This window comes from Bubalus kerabau, chromosome X (assembly GCF_029407905.1).
Source record: "Bubalus kerabau isolate K-KA32 ecotype Philippines breed swamp buffalo chromosome X, PCC_UOA_SB_1v2, whole genome shotgun sequence".
Classification (NCBI taxonomy): domain Eukaryota; kingdom Metazoa; phylum Chordata; class Mammalia; order Artiodactyla; family Bovidae; genus Bubalus; species Bubalus kerabau.
In genome coordinates, this window is record NC_073647.1 from 113,260,152 (window position 1) to 113,282,776 (window position 22,625).

The 22,625-nt window shown below is 38.9% G+C and overlaps 1 protein-coding gene across 13 annotated transcripts in view; it reads left to right on the plus strand.

Moving 5' to 3' along the window:
- ARHGEF9 (Cdc42 guanine nucleotide exchange factor 9) overlaps positions 1-22,625 on the plus strand; it is a 547,099-nt gene that overhangs the window by 426,136 nt on the left and 98,338 nt on the right. For all 13 annotated transcript variants that reach the window (XM_055564524.1, XM_055564523.1, XM_055564525.1 and 10 more), the window contains one exon: positions 14,478-14,669. In XM_055564524.1, the coding sequence (XP_055420499.1) occupies positions 14,478-14,669 (192 nt within the window). The remainder of the gene's footprint in view (positions 1-14,477; positions 14,670-22,625) is intronic.

The following is a 22,625-nucleotide window of genomic DNA, read 5'->3' on the forward strand; positions in this document are numbered from 1 at the left end:
CTTGGATTTATTTGAATTCAATTTTGTTTGATTTTCATGATGTTGATTAAAAAGATTAGCGTTTTCAGTATCTCAATGGAAAACTCTGTTATTCAGTTTAAATTGGGAAGAAAATCTCTAAATCTATGTCAGATTTTATTAAATTCACTTTATAATATAAAAATGATAAATTAGAAATCTAGCATTCTATTTATACTAAGTCAAATAAGTGAAATAAAAATGTCACAAATTTTTCAGTGAGGCAAAAATTCATTAGTTTCCTAAAATATTTATATGATAGATTTTATTTATATATATGTATATAAGAGCTTTTCTACTACACTTGATAAAGGCTTAAGAAATAACATAAAAAATAGAGGAGATAGAGAAATTGGAAAGCATAAACTAAATGAAATGGGAACACTGAATATGAAATAGCAAAAGTGAAACAAACTAGATAAAAGTAAAAGATCTTCATCTAGTCCAGTTGTTTTTAAACATGGCTGCTCATTAGAAACATATCTGGAGTGGTGGCAGAAAAGAAGCAATACCTGAGCAGTTGCATTTTTCAAAAAATCAAGATAATTCTGGTATGCATCTGGATTTAAAAAGTAATTACAGGTTTTTCTATTACACGGTGGTTTTGGTGATATAGAATTCTACTATTTTTCTGTTGACCAATCATGATAGAATGTTATTAAGTGAGCAATAGTTACATAATCACAATCGTGAATGATGTTTATCAGTTTTCACAATCAATAGCCTGACAAAAAATAAAAGACCATTATAATTGCAAGACATAATGGGAACATGATTAAACTAAGAATATAATAAAAAAGCATTCAATTTGAGGGATCAAGCAGAGTGATGTGGTAAGTGGAAGTGCAAACATGCACAGGTTTTCATATGCTCAGCCAGTCTATGTCTTCTGGTTGATGCATTTAATCCATTTACATTTAAGGTAATTATTAATATGTATGATCCTATTGTGCTTTAGTCACTCAGTCATGTCTGACTGTGACTCCACGTACTGTAGCCTGCCAGATTCCTCTGTCCATGGCAATTTTCAGGCAGGAATACAGGAGTGGGTTGCCATGCCTTGCTCCAGGGGATCTTCCCAACCCAGGGATTGAACCCAGGTCTCCCACATTGCAGGTGGATTCTTTACTATCTGAGCCACTAGGGAAGCCCTATTACCTAATGATCCTATTACCTTTTTCTTAATTGTTTTGGGTTTATTTTCTGTAGGTAGGTCTTTTCCTTCTCTTGTTTCCTGCCTAGAGAAGTTCCTTTTGTATTTGTTGTAAAGCTTGTTTGGTTGTGCTGAATTCTGTTAACTTTTGTTTGTCTGGAAAGCTTTTGATTTCTCCATCAAATCTGAAGAGGAGTTTTACTGGGTAGAGTATTCTTGGTTGTAGGTTCTTCCCTTTCATCACTTTAAATATATTGTGCCTGAAAGAGATGGGAATAACAGACCACCTGATCTGCCTCTTGAGAAATTTGTATGCAGGTCAGGAAGCAACAGTTAGAACTGGATATGGAACAACAGACTGGTTCCAAATAGCAAAAGGAGTTCGTCAAGGCTGTATATTGTCACCCTGTTTATTTAACTTATATGCAGAGTACATCATGAGAACTGCTGGACTGGAAGAATCACAAGCTGGAATCAAGATTGCCAGGAGAAATATCAATAACCTCAGATATGCAGATGACACCACCCTTATGGCAGAAAGTGAAGAGGAACTAAAAAGCCTCTTGATGAAAGTGAAAGTGGGGAGTGAAAAAGTTGGCTTAAAGCTCAACATTCAGAAAATGAAGATCATGGCATCCGGTCCCATCACTTCATGGGAAATAGATGGGGAAACAGTGTCAGACTTTATTTTTCTGGGCTCCAAAATCACTGCAGATGGTGACTGCAGCCATGAAATTAAAAGACGCTTACTCCTTGAAAGGAAATTTATGACCAACCTAGATGGCATATTCAAAAGCAGAGACATTACTTTGCCAACAAAGGTTCGTCTAGTCAAGTCTATGGTTTTTCCAGTGGTCATGTATGGATGTGAGAGTTGGACTGTGAAGAAGGCTGAGCGCTGAAGAATTGATGCTTTTGAACTGTGGTGTTGGAGAAGACTCTTGAGAGTCCCTTGGACTGCAAGGAGATCCAACCAGTCCATTTTAAAGGAGATCAGCCCTGGGATTTCTTTGGAAGGAATGATGCTAAAGCTGAAACTCCAGTACTTTGACCACCTCATGAGAAGAGTTGACTCATTGGAAAAGACTCTGATGCTGGGAGGGATTGGGGGCAAGAGGAGAAGGGGACGACAGAGGATGAGATGGCTGGATGGCATCACTAACTTGATGGATGTGAGTCTGAGTGAACTCCGGGAGTTGGTGATGGACAGGGGAGGTCTGGCGTACTGCGATTCATGGGGTTGCAAAGAGTTGGACACAACTGAGCAACTGATCTGATCTGATTTCATTCTTAATGTCCCAGATGTTTCTGAGCGTGTCCACATTTCTTTTCACTCTTTATTTCTTCATTCTTTTCCACACCAGTAATTTCCACCATTCTGCCTTCCACCTCACTTACCTATTCTTCTGCCTCTTTTATTCTGCTATTGATTCCTCCTAGTTGATTTATTCATTTCTGTTACTATGTTGTTCATCACTGTTTGTTCTTTAGTTATACTAGGTCCTTGTTAAACATTTCTTTGATCTTCTTAATCTATTGCCTCCTTTCTATTTCTAAGATCTTAGATCATCTTTACTGTCATTACTCTGAATTCTTTTTCAGGTAGATTGCTTATTTCCTCTTCATTTGTTTGGTCTTTAACCTTTTTTATGTTGCTTTTTTCATATGCAGTATGTTTCTGTGTTATCTCATTTTGTCTTACCTACTCTGTGGTCTCCTTTCCACAGATTGCATAGTCGTCGTTCCTCTTGCTTTTGGTGTCTGCCCCCTGTTGGATGAGATTGGTTCAAGGTTTGTGTAGGCTTCCTGTTGGGAGAGACTATTTCTTGCATTCTGGTGGGTGGAGCTTAGTCATGTTTCTCTAGTGGCCAGGGCCATGTCAAAAGGTGTATTTTTGGGTATTTTAGCATGACTTTAGGCATACTGTCTCTAATGGGTGGGGTTTTTGTTCTTGTCTTGCTGGTTTTTTGGGCTGGTTCATCCAATACTGGAGCTTGCAGGCAGTTTAGTGGATCTGGGTCTTGGTGCCAGGGTGCAGACCTCTGAGAGAGCTTATGCCCTGGGCCTGGGAATTCTCTGGCAGTCTGGTGGCCAGACTCTAAGCTCCCACCACAGGAGTCCAGGCTTGACCCCCATCAGGGAACCAAGACCCTGCAAGCTGCATATCGTGACAAAAAAAAAAAAAAGTAAATAATATATACAAACAAATAAAAAATCATGACAAATAAAAGCAAATCAAACAAACAAGCAAAAATACAAGAAAACAAACAAAACCCCCAAAGCAACAATGATGAACCTATAGAATGTCATGTGGAGTGAAATAAGTCGGACAGTGAAGGAGAAATATTGTATGACATCCATTATATGTGGAATCTAAAATGAAATGATGCTAATGAATTTACTTACAAAACAGAAGGAGATACACAGTCTTAGAAAATGAACTTATGGTTCCTAGGGGGATGGGATAGTTAGGGACTTTGGTAAGGCCATGTACATACTGCTATATTTAAAATGGATAACCAACAAGGACCTGTCATATAGTACATGAAACTATTCAGTGTTATGTGCCAGCCTGGATAGGAGGGGGAGTTTAGGGGAGAATGGAATCATGTATATATAAGGTTGAGTCCCTTCGCTGTTCAGCTGAAACTACCAACTAACAACATTGTTAATTGGTTATTGTTTAGTTGCTAAGTTGTGTCCAGGTCTTTGTAACTCCACAGACTGACAGGTTCCTCTCTCCATGGGATTTACCAGGCAAGAATCCTGAAGTGGGCTGCCATTTCCTTAACCCAATACAAAAGTTTAAAATTTGAAAAAAACGAAACAAAAACAAAAACAAAATATTAAAATCATAACTGAAAAAAAACTGAAAAAAAAAACACACTAAAAAGCAAAACAAACAAACAAAAAAAAACAAAAAATAAACTCATGAAATAAAAATAACAGAAAAGAGAAAATGAAAACAAGAAAAAATTAAAAAATAGAAAAATCAAGATATATTAAAAATAAATCAGCAGAAAAAAGAAAACAAAAATTCCCGAGGCTTATGCTATCTATCCTTTCCTCCACTGTGAGCCACAGACAACCTTCGCCTCCCCAGGAAGACCTTCAGTACCTCTAGTTTGGTCTATGGACCTGCTATGGACACTGTGTGGGCAGCTGAGACTCTGACCTGACCTAACTCCCACATATCTGTGCCCATAAAGTCCACAGCCACTAAAACTAGACTGGGCTTAGTTGTAAAAACGTTTGTTTTCCATTCAAATGTTTCTCAGAGGCTGGGTTTACCTAGATTATCACAGAGATTTAATGTGCAGCTTGTGCAGCTGCATGGAGGGATTTCAGTGTTTTTTTTTTTTTTTTTTCTTTCCCCTTAGTAGTACAGACAATCAGGCTCAGCTTTGTTTTTGGCCCCAACTCTACAAGTGGGCCACCCTCAGGCTTCTGCTCCTCTCTCAGGCAAGAGGGGGCAAAGGCAGCGACTGAGGCACACTTGTTGGCTTAGGTGGGAGGGGCAAGAGGTGGCCATAACTGGAGTGCATGTGCTCTATCTGATGAGATCTCCTCTCTGGTGCCTGTGGAGGCAGGGGCTGGCAGGAGGCTGTGACAGACTGCTACACAGTCACTCCTGTGGATGTTCCTCCCAGTGCACATGGAGGCAGGTGTTGGCATGTGGGAACTGAGGCTGCTAGAGTTGGATGGGAAATGAGATGGTTGGATGGCATCGCCAACTCAGTGGATATGACTTTGAGCAAGTTCCAGGAGATGGTAAAGGACAGAGAAGCCTGATGTGCTCCAGTCCATGGGATTGCAAGGAGTCAAACATGACTGAGCGACTGAACAACAACAAATAGTAGCCACACCCCTTACATGCCATGCAACAATGGTGTCTTGCTTCCAAGGCAGTCAGTGCTTCCTCCTGGAGCATTCCCAGCTGCAGAATTCCTCACTCTCATCCCCTCGGGTTTTCTCCTTGCAGCTAACCTCCTCACTCCCATCACTTCAAGCTATCTCCACACAGCCAACAGCAGGCCTCCCTCTAAGTTTGCCTGCCTAACTGCACACTCCAGCACCCAGCCCTCCTCTTGCTTTGGTGGACACCCATCTCAGTCTAGGGCACATCAGGCTGTGGCTCAGCTGTTCTTGCTCTGTCCTACCTGTCACAGGCCAGCCACTGCTCTTTCTTCCAGTAGCTCCCAAAGATCCCCCCTTGCCATTTCAACATATCTTACTCTTGGTGAGGGAGCCTCCCCTGGAGTGGTAACCAGCTCCCCTAACCAGGAGTGCAGGTCCCATCCCATTTCCTCTTTTCTTCCCTTTCTCTCCTTTGTCCTACCTGGTTGCACAGAAATCTTTTCTTGTCCTTTTTTATGTTGAAAGTACTCTGCTAATGTTCAGCAGAATCTCTGCATGAATAATTTCACTTGTAGATGTATTTTTGATGTACTTGTGGAGAGAGACAAACACTAGGTCCTCGTATTCTACTCTCTTGACCCTCCTTCTTCATTCTTTTCTATAGCTGAGTCATATTCTGTTGTGTGTGTGTGCCCGTTCATCTATATCCATTCATCATTTAATGGAAACTTGGGTTGCTTCCATGTCTTGGCTACTGTAAATAATACTGCAATTTATATAGAGGTGCATATATCTTTTTTGATTAGTGTTTTTGTTTTCTTCCAGTAAATACCCAGAAGCACAATTGCTGAATCGTGTGTGTGCATGTGTACTGAGTCTTGTGTGATTCTTTGCAACCCCATGGACTGTAGCCAGCCAGGCTCCTCTGTCCATGGAATTTCAGGCAAGAATATTGGAGTGGGTTGCTCAATTATATGATAGTTCAAAGTTTTTGAGGAAACTTCATACTGGAAAACTGTCTTCTATTAAAGTCTCATGTGATTAGGTCAGGCCAATTGGATAATCTTACTTTTGTAGAGCCAACCATATAATATACCCTAATCATAGGGATAAAACCAACCTATTCAAACTTGGAAGGATTATTCAGGGCATGTATATCACAGAGATGGGAGATATTGGAGACTATCTTTGAATTCTCCTTATTTATATGTTTTTATTTATTAAAAAAAAGGTAAATAGTATATATAGAAAAATCATGACAAGTAAAAGCAAATAAAACAAACAAACAAAAATACAAGAAAACAAACAAAAACCCCAAAGCAACATGGATTAACCTATAGAATGTCATATTAAGTGAAATAAGTCAGACAGAGAAGGAGAAATATTGTATGACATCTGTTATATGTGGAATCTAAAATGAAATGATGCTAATGAACTTACTTACAAAACAGAAATAAATCCCTTATCAGATATATTGTTTGCAATGTCTTCTCCCATTGAGTAGGTTGCCTTTTCCTTTTGTTGGTGGTTTCCTTTGCTGTGCAAAAGCTTTATAGTTTGATGTAGTCTGATTTATTTATCTTTTTGTTTCCCTTGACTGCGGAGACATATTCAAAAAGATTTCTAAGACCAATGCAAAGATGTACTGCCTGTTTATTCTAGAAGTTTAATGGTTTTAAGTCTTACATCTAAATCTTTTATCAAGTTTGAGTTTGTTTTTGAATATGCCATAAGAAGATGGTCCAAGTTCATTATTTTGCATGAAGCCATCCAATTTTACAAACATCATTTATTGAAAAGACTGTTTTCTTTCCCAAATATATATTCTTGATTTCTCTGTCATAGATTGGTTTGGTATATGAGCATGGGTGTATTTCTGGACTCTGTCTTTTTTTCTATTGATCTTTGTATCTGTTTTCATTCCTGTACCATACTGTTTTGTTTACTGTAGCTTTGTATCATAATTTCAATTCAGGAAGCTTGATACCTTGAGCTTGGTTCTTTCTCAAGACTGCTTTGGCTAATTGGCATCTTTTGTGGTTACACACTATATTTAGAATTAGTTGTTCTAGTTTTTTGAAAAATGTTATTGCTACTTAATAAGGATTACATTGAATCTATAGACTGCTTAGTGTAGTATGACATTTTAATGATAGTGATTCTTCCAGTGCATGAACATAGTATATCTTTCCATTTGTTTGCAGTTGTCTCCAGTTTCCTCCATGTCTTATAGTTTTCAGAGTATAGGAGGTCTTTCACCTGCTTTGATAAATTTATTCCTAGGACTTTTACTCTTTTAGATGAAATTGTGAGTAGGAATTTCTTCATTTCTCTTTCTGATAATTTGTTATTAGTTTATAGAAATGCAACAGATCTCTGTGTATTCATTTTGTATCCTGCAACTTTACTGAATACATTTATGAGTTCTAAGAGTTTTTTAGTGAAGTCTTTTGGGTTTTCTATATATAGTATCATGCCATCTGCAAATAATGATATATTTACTTCTTTCTTTCAGGTTGGATGTTTTTCATTTCTTTTTCTTGCTTAATTGCTGTGGTTAAGATTTCCAATACTATTTTGAATAAAGTAGCAAAAGTTGTTATTTTTCTCCTGTTCCTGATCTTAGAGGAAAAATTTTCAGATTTTAACCATTTGATATTATGTGAGCTGTAGGTTTATCATATATGGCCTTTATTATGAAGTATGTTCCCTCTGTACTCACTTTGTTGAGAATTTTTGTGTTAAATTGATAGTGAATTTTGTCAACATCAAAACCAAAATTTTTCCTAAAAAATTTTATTTTGTATTGGAGCATAGTTGAGTAACAATACTGTATCAGTTTCAGGTGTGCCCAAACTGTTATTTCTGCATCCATTGAAATGATCCTATGATTTTTACTTTTATTTTTATTAATATGGTATACCACACTGATTTATGAAATTCAAAATGTTCTTGCATCCCTGAAATGAATCCCAGTTAATTATGGTATATGATCCCTCTAATGTAATGTTGAATGCATTTTGCAATATTTTGTAGAAGATTTTGATATCTGTTTTCATCAGATATTCTGGACTGTAATGTGTGTGTGTGTGTGTGTGTGTGTGTGTGTGTGTGTGCGTGCATGTGTGATTATCTGACTTTGCTATCAGGGTAACGCTGGGCTCATAAAATAAGTTGGGATGTGTTCCTTGCTCTTTAATTTTTGGGGATAATTTTAGAAGGATAGGTATTAACTCTAAATATTTGGTAGAATTGTGAATCCTATGAAACCTTAGACTTGTGCTAAAGTTTTGTCTATTTTCTTTATCTTTTCAAGAAACCAACTCTTAGTTTCATTTATTTTTTCCTATATTCAAATCTATATTTCATTTATTTCCACTCTGATCTTTATTACTTTCTTCCTTCTGCTAACTTTGGGCTTTGTTCTTATTGTTCCACTTCCTTTAAATGGTATGTTAGGTTGTTTATTTCAGATTTTCTTGCTTATATAAGTATGAACTACCCTTTTAGAACTCCTTTTGCTGCATCTCATAGATTTTGTACAGTTAGGTTTCCATTTTCAGTAGTCTCAAGGAATTTTTTAAAATTTCCTCTTCAATTTTTTTCATTGATCCATTTGTTCTTTAGTAGCATGTTTATTCTCCATGTGTTTGTGCTTTTTACAGTTTTCTTCTTGTATTATATTTCTAGTTTCATATCCTTGTGTATGGAAAAGATTCTTGATATAATTTCAGTTTTCTTAAATTATTGAATTTTATTTTGTGGCATCCTATGATCTATCCTGAAGAATGTTCCTGTACACTTGAAAAGAATGTGCAATCTGTTGTTTCTGGATAGAATGTTTTATATATATATATATATATATATATATATATATATATATATATATAAAAAGTCCATTTGTGATATACTGCGTTGCCTAAAGCTATTGTTTTCTTATTGATTTTCTGTCTAGATGATGTAAGTGGGATATTAAAGTCCCCTACTATTACTGTGTTACTGTTGATTTATCTTATTTTATCTAGTATTTTATATACATTTAGGTGCTCTAATGTTGGATGCATAAAAGTTTACAAATGTTAAATCCTTTTGTTGTGTTGATCTCTTTATCATTATATGTTACCCTTCTTTGTCATTTGTTATAGTCTTTGTTTTAAAATTTGCTTTGTCTGGTATAAATATTGCCACCCCAGATTCTTTTTTTTTTTTTTTTTTTAATTTGCATGGCATATTTTCTTTTCCATCCCTTTGCTTTTAGTCTACATGTACCTTTAGACCTTCAGTCAGTCTTCTGTATGCAGCATGTAGATGGGTTGTGTTTTTTATTCATTCAGCTCTCCTATATCTTTTGATATAGAATGTTTAGTACATTTATATTAAAATAATTATTGATAGTTATGCACTTATTGCCATTTGGTTAATTATTTCTGGGTTTATTTGGTCTTCTCTATTCCTGTGTTCTTCTCTTGGATTCTTCCTTTGGAGTCTGATGGATTTCTTTAGTATTTTTTTTAGAATTTCTGTCTCATTATTTTTTGTGTACCCTTTGTAGGTTTTGGGGTTATAGTTGTTATGAGGTTTATATATATATATATATATATATATATATATATATATCAACCTGTATATAGCTGTCTTTCTGGAGCTATTAGTAATTGCCTTCCATTCTTCCCCAGTAACATATTGGACACCTTCTGACCCGGGGGGCTCATCTTCCAGGGTCATTTCTTTTTGCTTTTTCATACTGTTTGTGGGGTTCTGCTGCTAAATCACTTCAGTCATGTCCGACTCTGTGTGACCCCATAGACGGAAGCCCACCAGGCTCCCCCATCCCTGGGATTCTCCAGGCAAGAACACTGGAGCGGGTTGCCATTTCCTTCTCCAATGCAGGAAATTGAAAAGTGAAAGTGAAGTTGCTCAGTCGTGTTCGACCCTCAGCAACCCCATGGACTGCAGCCTTCCAGGCTCCTCCGCCCATGGGATTTTCCAGGCAGGAGTACTGGAGTGGGGTGCCATTGCCTTCTCCGTCATGGGGTTCTAGCAGCAAGATTACTGGAGTGATTTACATTTCCTCCTTGAGTGGACCATGTTTAGTCAGAACTCTTCACTATGACCCATGTGTCTTGGGTGACCCTGTTTTGCATAGTTCATAGCTTCACTGAGTTATACAATTCCCTTTGCCACAAGGCTCTCACCCATGAATGAGGCCAAAGCAGAAACGATGCTCACTTATGAATGTGTCTGGTGGTGAAAGTAAGGTCTGATGCTATAAAGAACAATATTGCATAGGACCTGGAATATTAGGTCCACAAATAAAGGTAAATTGGACATGGTCAAGTAAGAGATGGCAAGAGTGAACATCAACATCTTAGAAATCAGTGAACTAAAATGCACAGTAATAGGCAACTTTAATTCAGATGACCATTATACCTACTACTGTGGGCAAGAATCCCTTAAAAGAAATGGAATAATCCTCATAGTCAACAAAAGAGTCTGAAATGCAGTAATTGGGTGCAATCTCAAAAATGACAGAATGATCTCAGTTCATTTCCAAGGCAACCATTCAACATCACAGTAATCTAAGTCTTGCTCGAGCTACTGAGGCCAAAGAAACTGAAGTTGATCAGTTCTAAGACAACATACAAGACCTTCTAAAACTAACACCAAAAAAGATGTTATTTTCATCATAAGGGACTAGAATGCAGAAGTAGGAAGTCAAGAAATACCTGGAGTAACAGGCCGGTTTGGCCCTGGAGTACGAAATGAAGCAGGGCAAAGGCTAACAGAGTTTTGCCAAGAAAACATACTGCTCATAGCAAACACCCTTTTCCAACAACAAAAGAGGTGACTGTACACATAGACATCACCAGATTATCAATACTGAATTCAGTTTGACTATATTCTTTGAAGATTAAGATTAAGAAACAGTACACAGTCAACAAAAGCAAGACCTGGAGTTGACTGTAGATCAGATCATCAACTCCTTATTGCAAAATTCAAGCTTAAATTGAAGAAAGTAGGGAAAACCCCTTGATCATTGAGGTATAACCTAAATCAAATCCCTTATGATTATACAGTGGAGGTGACAAATAGATTCAAGGAATTAGATCTGATAGACAGATTGCCTAAAGAACTATGGAGAGAGTTTCATAACATTGCACAGGAAGCAGTGACTAAAATTACCACAAACCAAGGAAATGCAAGAGGCAAAGTCGTTGTCTGAGGAGGCTTTACAAATAGGTGAGGAAAGAAGAGAAGTGAAAGGCAAGGGAGAAAAGGAAATATATACCCAACTGAATGAAGAGTTCCAGAGAATAGCAAGGGGAGATTAAGAAGACTCTCTTAAATGAACAATGCAAATGAGTAGAGGAAAATAATATAATGGGAAATACTAGAGACCTCGTCAAGAAAATTGAGGAGATCAAGGGAATATATCATGCAAGAATGGGCATAATAAAGGAGAGAAACAGTAAGGACCTAACAGAAGCAGGAGAGATTAAGAAGAGGTGGCAAGAATACACAGAGAATCTATACAAAATGTCTTTATTACTCAAATAACCACGATATTGTAGTCATTTATCTAGATCCAGACATGATGTGGTGTGAAGTCAAGTGGACCTTAGGAAGCATTGGTACGAACAAAGCTAGTGGAAGTGATAGAATTCCAGCTGAACTATTTGATTTGAAAAAAATAAAATCCTAAAAGATGATGCTGTGAAAACGGTGCACTCAATATGCCAGCAAATTTGGAAAACTCAGAGGTTGCCACAGGACTGGAAAAGGTCAGTTTTCATTCCAATCCCAAAGTAAGGCAATTTCAAAGAATGTTCACACTATTGTACAGTATTGCTCATTTAACATACTAGTAAGGTTATGCTTAAAATGCTTCAAGCTAGGCTTCACTAGTACCTGAACTGAGAACTTCCAGAGATACAAGTTGGGTCTAGAAAAGGCAGAAGAACCAGAGGCCAATTTGTCACCATTCCTTGGATCATAGAGAAAGCAAGGGAATTCCAGAAAAACATCTGCTTCATTGACTATGCTAAAGCCTTTGACTGTGTGGTTCTCAACAAACTGTAGAAATTCTTAAAGAGATGGGAATACCAGACCACCTTACCTGTCTCCTGAAAAACCTATATGTGTCAGGAAGCAACAGTTAGAACCTTACATGGAAAAGCTGACTGGCTCCAAATTGGGAATGGAATATATCAAGGCTGTATATTGATTCCCTGTTTATATAATTTGTATGCAGAGTACATCATGTGAAATATCATGCTTGATGAATCACAAATTGTATCAAGGTTGCTGAGAGAAATAGCAACAACCTCAGATATGCAGATGATACCACGCTAATGGCAAAAAGTGAAGAGGAACTAAAGAGCTTCTTCATGAGGGTGAAAGAGGAGAGTGAAAAAACTTGCTTAAAACTCAACATTCAGGAAACTAAGATCATGGCATATGGGCCCATCAATTCATGGCAATTAGAATGGGAAAAAGTGGAAGCAGTGACAGATTTAATTTTCTTGGGCTCCAAAATCACTGCAGATGGTGACTGCAGCCATGAAATTAAGACACTTGCTCCTTGGAAGGAAAGCTATGACAAACCTAGATAATGTATTAAGAAACAGAGACATCACTTAGCCTACAATGGTCTGTATAGTCAAAACTATGGTTTTTCAAGCAATCATATACAGATGTGAGAGTTGGACCATAAATAAGGCTGAATGCCAAAGAACTGATGCTTTTAAACTGTGGTGCTGGAGAAGACTCTTGAGAATCCCCTGGACTATGAGGTCAAACAAGTAAATCCTAAAGGAAATCAACCCTGAATATTCATTGGAAGGAATGATGCTGAAGCTCCAATACTTTGGCCACCTTATGTGAAGAGTTGACTCGTTGGAAAAGACCCTGATTCTGGGAAAGACTGAAGGCAAAAGGAGGAGAGGGCGACAGAGAATGATATGGTTAGATAGCATCTCTGAATCAATAGACATGAATTTGAGCAAACTCTGGGAGACAGTGAAGGTAGTCCATGTGATCACAAAGTATCGGCCATAGCTTAGAGACTGAACAGCAAACAACAACATATACCTGTCTATTACACTGAAAGTTTGAAGACATTCTCAAAGCACTACACTTTTATTCCCTCACCTCACATTTTATATTTTTGATGTCACATTTTGCCTCTTTTTATTTTATGTATCCCTTAACAAATTAGTATAGTTATAGTTGGTTATTCTACTTTTGTCTTTTAGCCTTCATTGCTTTTTAAGTGGTTAATACACTGCCTTTTCTATATTCGCCTTTACCATTAAGATTTTTTCTTTAATAGATTTTATTCTATTTATGAGCTTTTCTTTTCCACTTGAAGAAGATCCTTTAATATTTCTTGTAAGATTGATTTAGTGGTAATGAAGCTTTTGTGTTAGTAAATGGATTTTCTTACTGAATAGTCTAGCTGCTGTTTATTTTTACTTCTTTGTTTTCATTTTATGTTGGAATATAATTGATTAACAATGTTGTGTTTCAGATGTAGATCAAAGTGATTCAGTTATATGTATGCATGTATCTATTCTTTTTCAAATTATTTTTAGTTATTACAGAATATTGAGCAGATATATAACAGTTCCCAGTGCTATACAGTAAGTTTTTGTTGTTTATTTTAAATACAGCAGTGTGTACATACTCAGTACCAGACTCCCAATCTATCCCTCCCCAATCCTTCTCCTCTGGTAACTATAAGTTTTTTCTCTTAGTGTGTGTGTCTGCTCTTTAAACTGCTGGGTTTAGGTGAGTCTTTGCTTATGCCCCTCAGCAATATCCCTCACCATGCAAATTGCTACTTCAGAGGTTTGGTTCATGGATATCATGTTTCCATCTTTATTACTGATTTCTATCTGGTCCTTTTATGTGCAGTAACTATCCAATCACCCCTCAAAAATTGCTCTATAAAAATAAAATGAAGTCCAGTTTTAAAATTGCTCTCTATATAGGTGTAGATTTGGTGTGTCCATGGGAGGAGGTGAGATCAGGGTCTTCTTATGTCACCATCTTGGACCCTTCATCTCCCAAGATTATAATTTAATCTGTATTTGTTGATCCAGCTGTGATGGCTCAATGTGCTCCAGCACAAATGAGTTCTGCTTGCCATAACTCTTTTCTCCTCTGAAACCTTCCTAACCAATAAGTCTCTTAGAGATGATTTAGTCCTACTCTTCTCCATCCTCCATTTTATGGATAGGTCACTAAAGGCCTAGAGAGGAATAGACTCATAGATAAGTCCAACAAGTCACCCTAGAGCTGGTCCTGGCATTCAGTTTGAGGGCTCTGGTTGAAGGTTCTGGCTCTATGAATACCTGAATATTTTAGTTTATCCTTTTTCTACTTGGCTGAAAACTTCTCAAAGAAGGAAGCTAACCCATTCTTCTTCTTCTGCCTGCCTCTACAGCTATGGGTGAACCAGGAGGATGGGGTAGAGGAAGGGCCCAGTGACGTTCAGAATGGGCACCTGGACCCCAACTCAGACTGCCTCTGTCTGGGCCGGCCACTCCAAAACCGGGACCAGATGCGGGCCAACGTCATCAATGAGATCATGAGCACCGAGCGTCATTACATCAAGCACCTAAAGGACATTTGTGAGGTAGGCCTAACTCTGATGGTCCATGTGAGGGCTCTTAGGATAAGATAGAGGACACTTCCATGAAGAAATGACAACCTTCCTGGGCTATACCTGTGACAGTCCCAAGGTGTTAGAAAAAGTAGCTGGACTGATCTAGACTCTGTTCAGTGGATGAAACTGCTCCCTTGGGATTACTCTCCCTCTGTTTATTTCTCCCCTTTTTGCTATCTATCTGTTTGTCAAACTTTCATATGCATATTCATATTCCCTCTCCCCCCACTCCCTCCCATCCTCTGTCCCCTCACTGGAATCTCTATCCGTATCCTCTTGGCTTCTGATCCAATTGTTGGCACCCCATGTAAGGGCCTGACTTCATTATAGCACACACACATTCTGGTAAGCCAGTAGTTTACAAACTTGAAGGTACACCAAAGTTCCTGTGCGAGCTTGTTAAACATGTCAGAGTTCTTATTTCTTGTTTTTTTAAATTGGGCTGTAGTTGCCTCACAATGTTGTGTTAGTTTCTGCTGTATAACAAAGGGAACCAGCCACATGTATATATATATCCACATGTATACATATATCCCCTCCCTCTTGGAACTCTCTCCCAACCTCCCCTCATCCTTCCCATCTAGATCACCTCAGAGCACTGAGCTGAGCTCCCTGTAATGTATAGCAGTTTCTCACTAGCTATCTCATTTACACATGATATAGTGTATTGGATTGGGCAAAAAGCTCATTTGAGTTTTTCTCTAAGGGGAAAACCTGAATGTACTCTTTGGCCAGTCTAATATGTATGCCAATCCCAATCTTCCATTTTATCCCACCCCTCTCCCTGCCCCGCTGCATGTCCACATGTCCTTTCTCTACATCTGTGTCTCTATTCCTGCCCTGCGAATAGGTTCATCTGTGCCATTTTTCTAGATTCCACATATATACATTGATATACCATATTTGATTTATTCTTTCTGACTTACTTCACTCTGTATGACAGACTCTAGGTTCATCCATGTCTCTACAAGAGATCCAACTTCATTCCTTTTTGACTGACAAATAGTCCATTGTATATATATACCACATCTTCTTTTCCATTCATCTGTCTTTGGACATTTAGGTTGCTTCCATGTCCTGGCTATTGTAAACAGTGCTGCAATGAAGAATGGGGTGAATGTCTTTTTGAACTGTGGTTTCCTTATGGTATATGCCCAGTATGGAATTGCTGGGTCATATGATGGTTCTGGGGCTTCCCTGGTAGCTCAGCTGATAAAGAATCTGCCTGCAATGCAGGAGACCCCAATTTGATTCCTAGGTTGGGTAATTCCCCTGGAGAAAGGATAGGCTACCCACTCCAGTATTCTTGGGCTTCCCTGGAGGCTCACATGGTAAAGAAACCTCTTGCAATGTGGAAGACCTGGGTGTGATCCCTGGGTTGGGAAGATCCCCTGGAGGAGGGCATGGCAATCCACTCTAGTATTCTTGCCTGGAGAATCCCCATGGACAGAGGAGCCTGGCAGGCTACAGTCTATGGGGTCATAAAGAGTCAGACATGACTGGGTGACTAATCACAGCACAGCACTGTGGTTCTGTTTTTATTTTTTAAGAAACCTCCATACTGTTCCTCTTAGTGACTGTAAAATCTTTTGCACAACAAAGAAATCCATAAACAAGATGAAAAGACAACCCTCAGTGTGGGAGAGAATATTTGCAAATAAAGCAACTGTCAAGGGAGTAGCCTCCAAAGTATACAAATAGCTCGTGCAGCTCAATAACAAAAAAACAACAAAACAAAAAATGGGTAGAAGACCTAAATAGGCATTTCTCTAAAGAAGATATGCAGATAGCCAAGAGGCACATGAAAAGATGCTCAATATTACTAATTATTAGAGATGCAAATCAAAACCACAATGATGTATTACCTTACACTGGTAGAATGGACATCATCAAAAAACCTACAAACAATAAATGCTGGAGAGAATATAGAGAAAAGGGAACCCTCTTGCATTGTTGGTGGGAATGTAAAGTCCTTGTTTCTGTAGTGCTGCCTAGTAGAACTTTTTGCAGTGATGAACATGTTGTATATCTGTAGTCCCTATTACAGTAGCCACTGGTCAACCATTTGTGGCTGCTGAGCATTTGAGATGTGGCTAGTATGACTGAGAAATGGAATTGTAAATTTTATTTCATTTTAATTTAAATATCCACATGTAACTAATACCAACAACTGCATGTGAAAATATTAAGGCCAAGGACTTTGGACCTTAACTTTCTTCACCTAAACTCCTTTTCTCACCCCGTCCAGGAAGGTTGAAGTTTATCTTCTTCCACTTCCTCAAAGCAATAAGGTAGGATAGAAACAACAAGGGCTCTGTAGACATGGAGTGCTGGCTTTCATGTCTTAACTTAGTCACTAATTAACTTGTGGCCTTGAAGGTGCCCTTAACTCCTATAGCCTTTGATTTTATGATTTCTCCAGTGAGTTTCATTTTCAGTTCAGTTCAGTCGCTCAGTCATGTCCAACTATTTGCAACTCCATGGACGCCAGGCTTTCTTGTCAGTCACCAACTCCTGGAGCTTGCTCAAGCTCATATTCATTGACTCAGTGGTGCCATCCAACCATCTCATCCTCTGTTGTCCCCTTCTCTTCCTGCCTTCAATATTTCCCAGCATCAGGGTATTTTCCAATGAGTCATTTCTTCACATCAAGTGGCCAAAGTATTGGGGCTTCAGCAGGCATTAAAGATAATGAAATAATGCCATTTGCAGCAACATGGATGGATCTATTTATTGTCATACTGAATGAAGTCAGACAGAGAAGGACAGCATTCATATGACATCATGATATGGTGGAGGCATGGGTCGACAGTGGCCTGACACAGGGTCAGGGGCACTGAATACAACAGTACTGGCATAAGCCCTTTTGAAGGAGGTTACCGTTACACCATTCAATATCACAGTAATCCAAGTCTATGCCCCAACCAGTAATGCTGAAGAAGCTGAAGTTGAACGGTTCTATGAAGACCTACAAGACCTTTTAGAACAAACACCCAAAAAAGATGTCCTTTTCATTATAGGGGACTGGAATGCAAAAGTAGGAAACCAAGAAACACCTGGAGTAACAGGCAAATTTGGCCTTGGAATACGGAATGAAGCAGGGCAAAGACTAATAGAGTATTGCCAAGAAAATGCACTGGTCATAACAAACACCCTCTTCCAACAACACAAGACAAGACTCTATACATGGACATCACCAGATGGTCAACACCAAAATCAGACTGATTATATTCTTTGCAGCCAAAGATGGAGAAGCTCTATACAGTCAACAAAAACAAGACCAGGAGCTGACTGTGGCTCAGATCATGAACTCTTTATTGCCAAATTCAGACTTAAATTGAAGAAAGTAGGGAAAACCACTAGACCATTCAGGTATGGCCTAAATCAAATCCCTTACGATTATACAGTGGAAGTGAGAAATAGATTTAAGGGCCTAGATCTGATAGATAGAGTGCCTGATGAACTATGGAATGAGGTTCGTGACATTGTACAGGAGACAGGGATCAAGACCATCCCCATGGAAAAGAAATGCAAAAAAGCAAAATGGCTGTCTGGGGAGGCCTTACAAATAGCTGTGAAAAGAGCAGTGAAAAGCAAAGGAGAAAAGGAAAGATAGAAGCATCTGAATGCAGAGTTCCAAAGAATAGCAAGAAGAGATAAGAAAGCCTTCTTCAGCGATCAATGCAAAGAAATAGAGGAAAACAACAGAATGGGAAAGACTAGGGATCTCTTCAAGAAAATCAGAGATACCAAAGGAATATTTCATGCAAAGAAGGGCTCGATAAAGGACAGAAATGGTATGGACCTAACAGAAGCAGAAGATATTAAGAAGAGGTGGCAAGAATACACAGAAGAAGTGTACAAAAAAGATCTTCATGACCCTGATAATCACGATGGTGTGATCACTGACCTAGAGCCAGACATCCTGAAATGTGAAGTCAAGTGGGCCTTAGGAAGCATCACTACGAAGAAAGCTAGTGGAGGTGATAGAATTCCAGTTGAGCTATTCCAAATCCTGAAAGATGATGCTGTGAAAGTGCTGCACTCAATATGCCAGCAAATTTGGAAAACTCAGCAGTGGCCACAGGACTGGAAAAGATCAGTTTTCATTCCAATCCTAAAGAAAGGAAATGCCAAAGAATGCTCAAACTACCGCACAATTGCACTCATCTCACACACTAGTAAAGTAATGCTCAAAATTCTCCAAGCCAGGATTCAGCAATATGTGAACCATGAACTTCCTGCTGTTCAAGCTGGTTTTAGAAAAGGCAGAGGAACCAGAGATCAAATTGCCAACATCTGCTGCATCATGGAAAAAGCAAGAGAGTTCCAAAAAAACATCTATTTCTGCTTTATTGACTATGCCAAAACCTTTGACTGTGTGGATCACAATAAACTATGGAAAATTCTGAAAGAGATGGGAATACCAGACTACCTGATCTGCCTCTTGAGAAATCTGTATGCAGGTCAGGAAGCAACAGTTAGAACTGGACATGGAACAACAGACTGGTTCCAAATAGCAAAAGGGCTTCTTCAAGGCTGTATCTAGTCACCCTGCTTATTTAACTTATATGCAGAGTACATCATGAGAAACGCTGGACTGCAAGAAACACTAGCTGGAATCAAGACTGCCAGGAGAAATATCAATAACCTCAGATATGCAGATGACACCACCCTTATGGCAGAAAGTGAAGAGGTACTAAAAAGCCTATTGATGAAAGTGAAAGTGGAGAGTGAAAAAGTTGGCTTAAAGCTCAACATTCAGAAAACGAAGATCATGGCATCCGGTCCCATCACTTCATGGGAAATAGATGGGGAAACAGTGGAAACAGTGCCAGACTTCATTTTTGGGGGCTCCAAAATCACTGCAGATGGTGACTGCAGCCATGAAATTAAAAGACACTTACTCCTTGGAAGGAAAGTTATGAACAACCTAGATAGCACATTCAAAAGCAGAGACATTACTTTGCCAGCAAAGTTTCGTCTAGTCAAGGCTATGGTTTTTCCAGTGGTCATGTATGGATGTGAGAGTTGGACTGTGAAGAAGGCTGAGCACTGAAGAATTGATGCTTTGAACTGTGTTGTTGCAGAAGACTCTTGAGAGTCCCTTGGACTGCAAGGAAATCCAACCAGTCCATTCTGAAGGAGATCAGCCCTGGGATTTCTTTGGAAGGAATGATGCTAAAGCTGAAACTCCAGTACTTTGGCCACCTCCTGCGAATAGTTGACTCATTAGAAAAAACTCTGATGCTGGGAGGGATTGGGGGCAGGAGGAGAAGGGGACGACAGAGGATGAGATGGCTGGATGGCATCACTGACTTGATGGATGTGAGTCTGAGTGAACTCCGGGAACTGGTGATGGAGAGGGAGGCCTGGCGTGCTGCGATTCATGGGGTCCCAAAGTGTCGGACACGACTGAGTGACTTATCTGATCTGACCATTACACCTAACATAGGTTTGCCTCAGGGAATGCAGCCCCCATACTTAAAGTGAAAATTGGATTAAAGATTTACTGAGCACAACCCCGCCCATCAGACAAAACCTAGATTCCCCAGAGCCAGTCTCTCACATCAAAGAGCTTCCACAACCTCTTAGTCCTATCTGTCAGAGGTCAGACAGGATGAAAATGAGTCACAGAAAACTAAACAAACTGATCACATGGATCATCGCCTTGTCTAATTCAGTGAAAATATGAGCCATGATGTGTAGGGCCACCCAAGGTGGACGGGTCATGGTGGATATTTCTGCGAAAACATATTCCCTTGGAGAAGGGAATGACAAACCACTTCAGTATTCTTGTCTTGACAACCCATGAACAGTATGAAAAGGCAAAAATGTATAATAGTGAAAGATAAACTCCCCAGGTCTATAGAGGCCCAATATGCTACTGGAGAAGAGTGGAGAAATAGCTCTAGAAGGAGTGAAGAATGAACCGAAGTTAAAACAATGCACAATTGTGCATGTGACTGGTAATGGAAGTAAAGTCTGATGTTGTAAAGAACAAAAATGCAGAGGAACCAGCAATCAAGGTAAATTGAAAGTGGTCAAACTGGAGACAGCAAGAGTGAACATAGACATTTTAGGAATCAGTGAACAAAAATGGACAGGAATGGGAGAATGTAATTCAGATGACCATTATATCTACTATCCTGGGCAAGAATCCCTTAAAAGAAATGGAGTAGCCCTCATAGTCAACAAAAGAGTCCAAAATGCAGTACTTGGGTGTGATCTGAAAAAAGACAGAATGAACTCTGTCCCCTTCCAAGGCAGACCATTCAATATCACAAAATCCAAGTCTATGCCCAACCACTAATGCTGAAGAAGTTGAAGTTGAATGGTTCTATGATGACCTACAAGACCTTCTAGAACTAACACCACAAAAAGGATGTCCTTTTCATCATAAGGGACTTGAATGCAAAAGTAGGAAGTCAAGAGATACCCAGAGTAACAGGCAAGTGTGGCCTTAGAGAACAAAATGAAACAGGGCAAAGGCTAACAGAGTTTTGCCAAGAGAATGCATTGATCATAGCAAACACCCTCTTCCAACAACACAAGAGAACACTCTACGTATAGGCATCACCAAACAGTCACTACTGATATCAGATTGATTACATTCTTTTTAGCCTAGGTTGGAGAAACTCTGTACAGTCAGCAAAAAGACCAGGAGGTGACTGTAGTTCAGATCATGAACTCCTCATTGCAAATTCAGATTTACATTGAAGAAAGTAGGGAAAACCACTAAGTATGACCTAAATCAAATCCCTTATGATTATACAGTAGAAGTAACGAGTAGATTCAAGGGATTAGATCTGACAGACAGAGTGCCTGAAGAACTGTGGATGGAAGTTCATGACATCGTACAGAAGGCAGTGATCAAAACTATCCTCAAGAGAAAGAAATGCACAAAGGCAAAATTGTTGTCTGAGGTGGCCTTACAAATGGCTGAGAAAAGAATAGAAGCGAAATGCAAAGGAGAAAAGGAAGGATATATCCATCTGAATGCAGACTTCCAAAGAATAGCAAGGAGAGATAAGAAAGCCTTCTTAAGTGATCAATGCAAAGAAACAGAGGAAAATACTAGAATGGAAAGACTAGAGATCTCTTCAAGAAAACTAGAGACACCAAGGGAACATTTCATGCAAAGATGGGCACAATAAAGTACAGAAACGATATGGACCTAACAGAAACAGAAGATATTAAGAAGAGGTGTCAAGAATACACAGAAGAACTATAGAAAAAAGATTTAATTAACCAGATAACCACAATGGTGTGATTACTCACCTAGAGCCAGACATCCTGGAGTGTGAAGTCAAGTGGGCCTTAGGAAGCATCACTATGAACAAAGCTAGTGGAGGTGATAGAATTCCAGCTGAGCTATTTCAAATTCTGAAAGATGATGCCGTTAAAGTACTGCATTCAATATACCAACAAATTTGGAAAACTCATCAGTGGCCACAGGACTGGAAGACGTCAGTTTTCATTCCAATCCCAAAGAAAGGAAATGCCAAAGAATGTTCAAACTATCATACAATTGCACTCATCTCACATGCTAGCAAAGTAATGCTCAAAATTCCCCAAGCTATGCTCCAACAGTAGGTAAACTGAGAATTTTCAGATGTTCAAGCTGGATTTAGAAAAGGCAGAGGAACCAGAAATCAAATTGTCAACATCTGTTGGATCATCAAAAAAGCAAGAGAGTTCCAGAAAAATATGTACTTCTGCTTTATTGACTACACCAAAGCCTTTAACTGTGTGGATCACAACAATCTGTGGAAAATTCTTAAAGAAATGGAAATACCAAACCACCTTACCTGCCTCCTAAGAAATCTCTATGCAGGTCAAGAAGCAACAGTTAGAACAGGACATGGAACAATGGACTGGTTCCAAATTGGGAAAGGAGTATGTCAAGGCTGTATATTGTCACTC